At 38.3% G+C, this 8,353-nt stretch overlaps 1 protein-coding gene across 1 annotated transcript in view; it reads right to left on the bottom strand.

Annotated features, from left to right (window-relative positions):
- Nucleotides 1–5,870, bottom strand: part of Smp_059800 (prenyl transferase) — a gene marked incomplete at its 5' end in the record, with an annotated part of 13,545 nt that extends 7,675 nt beyond the window's left edge. The window contains 7 exons of the mRNA XM_018794753.1: nucleotides 2,249–2,361; nucleotides 2,405–2,516; nucleotides 3,718–3,863; nucleotides 3,905–4,088; nucleotides 4,130–4,240; nucleotides 4,277–4,365; nucleotides 5,819–5,870. Coding sequence (XP_018649134.1) covers nucleotides 2,249–2,361; nucleotides 2,405–2,516; nucleotides 3,718–3,863; nucleotides 3,905–4,088; nucleotides 4,130–4,240; nucleotides 4,277–4,365; nucleotides 5,819–5,870 — 807 coding nt within the window. The remainder of the gene's footprint in view (nucleotides 1–2,248; nucleotides 2,362–2,404; nucleotides 2,517–3,717; nucleotides 3,864–3,904; nucleotides 4,089–4,129; nucleotides 4,241–4,276; nucleotides 4,366–5,818) is intronic.
- Between the last annotated feature and the right edge of the window lie 2,483 nt (nucleotides 5,871–8,353).

Here is an 8,353-nt window from a genome sequence, read left to right as displayed (position 1 = left end):
ATTAGTCTGAATAGTTGCCTGGTGTTGCCTATGCCGCAGCCTTTTCCATCTCTTTTGCTTTCATTGCCCACCTCTGCTCACGATCGTTCCTTAGACTTTTAGTTAACCTAGATCTAATTTGTTTACGCTCTTCGTCGTGTTCTTAGCCTGATGGGATGAGTTTACGCGAATCCATCAGTGAAATAGACTTAGAAGAAATCCACTGGTTTTTTGGAGCCCTATGGTTTAAATGACTAATAGATGTGACTGCTGTTTCCACAGCTGTTCGTATGTCTTTCCAAGCAGCATCTGGGTCAGTCTCGTTTACAGAACTGCCTAGATGTGAACTCAGTTGTTTCTGGAATTCGCATTTGGCTTTCTCGTCCTCCAGTTCAATCCTAATGGGTCTTCTTAGTGTAATTTTCCTGCGTCCATTGAGGCGCAGACAAATGCGCGCTCGTATTAAAGCGTGATCAGAGTCTAAACAAGTATTCCAATACGAGCGACAATCTTCTATTGAGCCTCTCCAACGATGACTGATGACAATATGGTCTATTTGAGTCCATCGTTGGTTTGGTGCAGGTGGTCGCCATGTTAGACGATGTCTCTCCTTATGCTTAAAATTAGTGCTTGCTAAAAATAAACGATTGTCTGAGCATAGTTGCAACAGACGATCACCATTATCGGTTCGTTGAGCCGGAATACTAAAACACCCACCTAAATGTCTTTCTGTTTGATTTAAGCTGCCTACCTGGGCATTAAAGTCACCCGCTACGACTACTATGTCTGAGCGCTTAGCTTTCTGAAGAAGCTCAGAGAGTTTTCTGTAAAAGTCATCTTTCACTTCATCATGGCTGCAGTCAGTGGGAGCGTAGGCAGAAACGACGAAAAGGCAACGACGTGTGTCCCTATCCTTCCGAGTTCTTACGGAGCCATTTAGCCGGACAGCACACAGGCGACTGTTAACGGGGATCCATTCTAGTAGTGCCTGTTCTGCCCTTGTACTTAGTGCTATGCCTACACCTGCAAGTCCGCGAGAACTAGCCAACGGGTCGCCAGATACACGGAGGGTGTATTTCGTCGGCTGTCCATTTTGGCGAGGTGAGGTCAAGTGAATGACCACACTGGGATCCTGTATGCGTGTTTCGGAGACACAGCATACATCAATGGTACGAGATTCTAGAGTTTTAGCTAAGGAGGCCTGTTGACCGATTTGGCATAGGGTACGTACGTTGAAGGCTCCAATGTGTAGTTTGGAGCGAGGTTTTAGTAGACCTGGGACAGCGTTTCGCGCACTAGAATCGTTGGCCATGGTGACACTTGAGGAGGAAACCGGAACAGGAAGTTTAGTGTTGAAAGTCAAGGTAGAAGGAATAGTAGGAAGTGAAGAAGGAGATTGATTATGAATACAGTGGTCTTGAGTGTTGTTAGAGGTATGAGGGCAGTTATCACTTCCCGGTCGCCCACACCGTGGAAGGATTCTTCTAGAGGTACCTGAAAAGGAAATTGGGTTACAAGTGGTCTTAATGACCTGAGAGCGTGACCGCAGTGCCCAAGGGACAACTGCTTGAGGTCGGTCACACACGACCTTTTTGTGGGTACTTTTTGTGTTAGCTCCGTTCTTCAAAAAAACCTTACCGCCGGAGACGGATATCCGTGGGATAAGGCGAGGTGTGCATTTTTAGGGTCGACCTTTTCTAACCCCACCCCTCCTTGTGGGAAGGCAGCATCGCTGCCATGCTGGTTGTCTGAAGGAAACACCTTACTGCTGTCACACCTCTGTACAGTCAGCAGTACGACTTCGCCTTCGGACCTTGGGTTTGCTGCTTTTAGTCTCACCGCTCTTCAACCGACCTGTCTGGCATGGTAGGACCTTGAGGAACGATTGTTTCAGCCAGCATAGCTCGATTGGTTCATCACGATAGGCAAGCCCGACCACCACGTCAAGGTAGCAGCAACGATCGGGAACGAGTATTTATATACTTATTCGGATTCGTGGAAGGTAGCTTATACTCATGGTCACGATAAAATGATAGATATTTTATTAGGGTAATTTCTTATAGATAACCCATTTGATATTCATAATATATGAACACTTGAGGAGAGTGAAAACGTTGTGGAAGAGACTGTTATAATGATCCTGAATTAAGGATCAACTTTAACACATCCTAGCTACGTCTACTGCATCAGCATTCAATAAATCTAAAAGATATCAAATTCACAAACTAGAAATACTATTATGTTAAGAGCCAGACATATATAAGCTTACTGCTTTACAACTGTTAGCAATAAGACTCGCTGTTTTTCGGTAGGTTTTCGTCAAATAGGTTTGAAACCTTTTGTCATCATCATCGCTGTTGGGTGCAAGCTGCATCATTTCACCTATAAACGAAAGGTGATTAACATAGAACAAGCAGAGACGAACCATGAATGAGATCTTCAATAACTTGAGAAAGAACAGCTATCACTCCAGTATCTCCTATCTGGGCTAATAAACGAGATGAATGTGTCAGTATGAAGTCTCCTCCCAAAACTGCCTGAAGAAAAAGCGTGCAGACATTTTGAAACAATACACTGTGAGATTTGCTAGATCTGGGTTAACAAAAAGCTAGAACTGATATACCATGTGCAAAATAGGAAATATGGATTGATTCAGACTATAATAAGGTAAAAAAAGCCATTCGTCGTTACGTAAGATGTTAACCTGATAATGACTTAAGTATAAAGGGAAATATACGTTGTAAACTCTGTCTCTTATAAACAAAGGCGGTTAAAATCCACTGCAACATGAATTATTTTATACGACAACAAAATTAGTTTTTGAAACTTGGTAGTAGTAGATGTAGATTACGTGGTTGTGGTTCGCGAGATAGTCATGATCGGTGATTCACATTAGGTGACATGGCTAAGAGTTGGTCACCGTGGAGCAAATGTATTTCTTCCCCACATTGCCCCAGATACTGTTTTTCGTAATTCACTCAAACAAACTTTTTTTGAACATTCTAAGTAATCAGTCCTTCTCACGATTATTCATGCTATCGTTTCTAGTGTTTTGCTGCTCATCCTGTTAGTTTATAGCTGTTGCACTGATTTGATTTGGCAATTTGGGCCAATTCGCATTTGTAACAGATTCTAATTGTGGATGATGTTTGTTTCTGGATATTTCTAAAAGAACTGTTATTTGCACATAACTTATATTGTTCGTTAAACTGCATCAGGATATTCTCAAACTGCCGTTGTAGACTAGTGATACAAATACACTAAACTGTACAACTTCATATTTCTTTCGTTAGTAACGGAAAATCAAAAATGAACTAGTGCAAGCTAGTTACTTTTTTTGTTTCCTCACTAAAATTTTTCGAGTCAATAAGTGAGTGATTGTGTATGTAAGTTTTTTGCTAACTTGATATGTCTTGAAGAGTACAGCACCTTTAACTTTAGTAATACATAAGAAAAACCAACATAATGTTTTGATCTTCTATATAAAAAATAACACCTACCAACCATACCTGCATGTCAATATACGAAAAATGACAAATGATTTTATCAATAAAAACAGGTTATAGACAGCCCGTTCCTAGTGCGAAATGACATTTGAAGGTAACAGCATTCAGTTACATTTCCCTTAGTAACGATACTGAACTTTTTTATGTCTTACAGAACAACTGAGAGCCACTCTGCTAGAGGTGTCAATTATTTTTTTAGTTCATAACGCTTTACATAGTAATGTTAACTAACCTCTCTATGTCCAAAGGCCTTGTAAGCCGATGTTTTCCCCCTTCGGACAGCTGCTGAGTCAATTAAGTCATCGTGAATAAGACTGGCTGTATGGATCATTTCCGCAATTTTGGCAATCTCATGTTGTTTGGGAGAGACTAAATATGCTAAATAAATCCAATTAGAAGTAAATTGCATCAGGACTTACCTAGATTCCTAACATCATCTGTTTCAGGTGACTCATATCTTACAATAAGGGGAGAGTTGCATTCTATGTGTGAATTTGCGCAGGCTGCTGCGAGAGTAACCAGCAATGGACGAACAAGTTTTCCCTGAGATTCAAACTGATAGCGTAGCAAGTCTCGGAATACAGGAAACGCTGGACATAGACTCTGTGATGCAGAAATGCTAATAAGGCTGAATAATAAACTACATGTTTTATTTCAGACACAATTAGATGTAAATCTTTAAGGGCATTTTGTAAAAGCTCCTTGGAGTCGTGGTCTGGAAGACGTGACAAGTACACACTTGAGTGCGTAAGCCTCTGAAACTTCAAAATACCTCAAGTATAAGTACAAACTTTGACTCCAGCATCAAAAAGCCTATACGTTAATGCCCAATGGAAAACAACCATCAATTCCAGTAACGCAACATTTGAACCCCCACCAACTTTGAGGAGTTGGAGTAGGAAGACTTACAGTTACAGGTTAAACTAGTCAATAGCTGGACATTAAAAGTTACTTCTAGTAAGAACGTGTTGTAGCTGTGAATAGTTCCCCAAAATCAATAGCTTTGAAAGTGTTCGACATTGGATGCTGACCACATTAGTTTTAGTGAACTCGTTTGCCTGAAGGCGCTCGGTCATGCATCCGTACCAGATCACGTTACAGAACGACGTGGGGAGAATCTCCTACGATTATTAGCCAGATTAGATCAGTCACTTCTCGATATATTGAAAACCCATCAAATATATCTTCTAACCTCCTCGCTTCTGACTTCTGATTTTAACTGGGTGTGCGCGATTCCATTACAGGTGTTACTGGTAAAGAGTTGTCAAACTACAATACTGATGGTATCTTCATTATTGTACTCAAAGCTTGGAAAATGAGATTTAAGATGCGAGACTTTGTTCTACGTATAAATAAGATTTGCTAAAGCAAGTAAAACGACAAGGGACTAAAATGGTGAAAGGTCTTACTGACCTGTTGAATGCAGACAAACTAAGATGACTCAACCACGAAGTGTGTGGGTGTTTTATGACTAAAATCTGAAAATTAACTCATTGTTTCGAAGATTTAGTAGTAAACAAACTTCAGACGTACTTCTATGGTGTGTGCTTATGTTCACGGACATAAGTAGTATGCAACACCAGTCGGGAGTATAATATTTGCGAGATAAACGCTGAGAAGATTGAAATGAGGGTAAGAGAGAAGGGTACTGAAAGCAAGCAAGATAACAACAAGAAGGAAGGAACAACGAGGCTTGTAAGAGACAACTCAAAGATATGCAAATGATGTATTTGATATATGATTTTCCCACTTTATTAAACAACTGTACAGTAGTTCATTAAATACTAAATTGGTTATCCCCATTAATTCTTCATTCACTATACTCCCTCTGAGAACGACTGAAGTTGATCGAGGACAGAGCTTTAAGCATTCAGTAAAACTATATAAAAAAATTACCACTGCCCATGTCAAGAATATCAAGAAGTCGTTAAAGTTTTATTTCAACTCACGGTTACATATTGTTTGTTTTAGATAATTTTAGCAACTTAATTTTTACATTACTTACTATTTGAAATGTAAGTATGTAATATGATGAAAAGACTAACCAGGTGACAAGAAAAGTATACAGTACAAGTGATCAAATATGGACGTTTATGCGTTTTCCAAAAGTTGTGTGCAGAGACAGTTTGCATACAACACGAATCAAGGGAACCGAGTAGAAGTGTTCGGATTACGCAACGCCAGCAATTATAAACCCTTCAGACTACGACAAGTGATGGCTGTGGTCATGGATCTCCGGTTATGTTCGCACGGACAGAGCAAGAAATCCAGGACTCAGTACGGATAATTGAGAACTTTCAATTGATAGTAAAAAATATTAGTGAGGCACAGACCATCATTCTGGATTCTGCAAGGCCCATCGGGTCTGCTGTGACAGCCACACATTGTACGCAAACATAATGTTAAATCTAACCAAGCGTCTAATCACAAGATAGAGATAAATGAGAAACAGTTCATATATAACGATTTGTCTAAAATAGCGGTTCTTTGTCGAGGAATAGACATAAATTAGTCACAAACCTCAACTCGTGAGATACCTGTGGCAATTAGCGCATCTGTCAGTCCGAAAGAAAAAGGGTTAACTGCAATTATGACATAGAGAATAGTTGTGACATACGGCATTCTAAGCCAGCTTCCAGCTCAAGAGGAAATCAGGTAAAGACGTTGGAAGTCAATAGGACATACATTGAGGAAATCACCGAACTACATCACAGGGTAGGCGCTAACTTGGAACCCCGAAGGGAAACGGAAAAGAGGAAGGCCGAAGAGCACACTATGTCAGGGATTGGGAGCGGAAATATAAAGGGTAAATAGCAACTGGGAAGAATTGTGCAGGACGGTGTTGGATGGAGAGTGCTGGTGGGCGGACTATCTCCTCTACGGGAGGTAACAAGTGTTAGTAAGTAACTGTAGTACGAACGACACTCAGTAGTTGTGTCTAGACTTGATAACAGTCTATCGACAACAAAACTGTAACCAAAAGCAAACAAATATAGAAACCGTCACGTTTAAACAAATACTCAACGACTATGCGGACTTGAGAATAACCAATTCAGGGAGTGAGAGAAGGTAACCATGATCACATGCACGGTAAACATTATAAATATACGTTAATATTTTTGAACATCATACAAAAGACCTGTGTTGCAACATGAGCATAGAAATTGTTAGGAATATCAATAAATGGTATAAAAAGTGCGAAAACCTTGTTGGTGAGGAGAGTATAGGGTGAGAGAAGGTAGATAAACTTAACACATGGCTTTTTGTCTGATCCTCGCTTGAGGAACAGTTTGTTCGCAGACACGTAATTCGACTGTGAAGCAGTATTTATGTCAACTGTTTTTTGGAATTTTACTGTCGAAATTTATTCAGATTTATTTCATAATTTGTTTGCACAGTCATCGAATTATTTGCGTTCTGGGAAAATATTGGATGAACGGAAAGAGCAGCTGTACTGCTGCCTTGAACGACGATGTTCTGAAGTTGTGCAACAACGTAAATGATCTTACTCAGTATTATTACGCTTATCTTTGTTACTTATTATTATTCACAAACACCTTATGGGTACATAAGTGCTGTGAAGAAACCATTTCGGGTTTCTTCAAAAATGCAATAATACACAATTTTCAATAATGTTAGCATTACATTTGCCATGTTTGAGAAAGGAAGGAAAAGGAAAATAAAATATTAATAATAGAATAGTAATAATAAATCAGGTTCTGTGTAATTAGCAAGAATTTTGAATTGATTTTGAAGGAGGAAAGGAAGAAACTAAGGAAAAAGAAATAAAGGAGGCGCGGAAGACGTAAATATCTTAACGCAGAACAAGAATAAACAACTATGTATGTATAACAAAAACGAGTAATGAAAATAAAATAAAACAGAATAAATTAATAAGTAAATAACTTATTATTGCGGTGAGATATGACGTTGGAGTAAGTGTTTGTGCGAGCACAGTCATAGTTTTGGGTGATGCTCTGAAAGTTTCAATTAAGTGCAAAAGATAATCAATGTGTATGTGGTGTATATACATAGTGAAGATAAAAAGAGACTGATAAGTTGATTTCAGCGTAACACAAGTTATTGCCTTAATCCAAAGCTTCGTAATCTTAAGAATAATATTTATTTAGAAGGAAAAAAAAGGAGAGAGTAAAGAAATGAACACATAGTGAAAGGGTTCAACCATGATCATAATAAGGTAATGGATATAGACTTTTGAGATGAACGAATAATCTTAAAATAATAATAACAATAGTAACAATAATAATAAACCTTTACTGCACTCGGATAAATACGTGTAGAATTATGTAACAGTATACAGAGTGAAACCGGGTTGTAGTATAAACATTAATGCAATAATAATAATTTAGAATGATGTTATCATAGTCATAATTAATTGCAAAGAATAATTAAATATAAATTTCTATATGTTATATATATGTTGTGAATATTTAAAAAAAAAATTATTTAAGTGGAACATAGGGGTTTTTTGTTTTTAATTGTAGACTTTGGATAAAATATGTTTAGAAGGACAAGAAGAGATGAAATGAATATCTAATGTGTCGAAAGACCAATAATGATATTAATAACAGTAATAATTATAAATACGAACATAAGCAGACTTTGTATATTCAGATAAATATAAAATAAAGTGAAATAGACGTGAAAAGTTTCAAAGGTTTCACTTTGCTTTTCAGTCAGTTAGATAGATGACGGACCATTTTTGTATAAATCGTTGTTAAGCACGTTAATATTCAAAAGGTGACACAATCCACTTTCGGAAAGAAAGTCATCAAGAAGACTTCGGAACCGGATTATAGTTTCACTGCATTGGAGGTTCGTTGGCAGTCTATTCCACATGGTTGAGT

Source organism: Schistosoma mansoni, chromosome 1 (genome assembly GCF_000237925.1).
Source record: "Schistosoma mansoni strain Puerto Rico chromosome 1, complete genome".
In the NCBI taxonomy this organism is placed as follows: domain Eukaryota; kingdom Metazoa; phylum Platyhelminthes; class Trematoda; order Strigeidida; family Schistosomatidae; genus Schistosoma; species Schistosoma mansoni.
The sequence above is the reverse complement of the archived record's forward strand: the minus strand, read 5'-3'. Positions and strand labels throughout refer to the sequence as shown.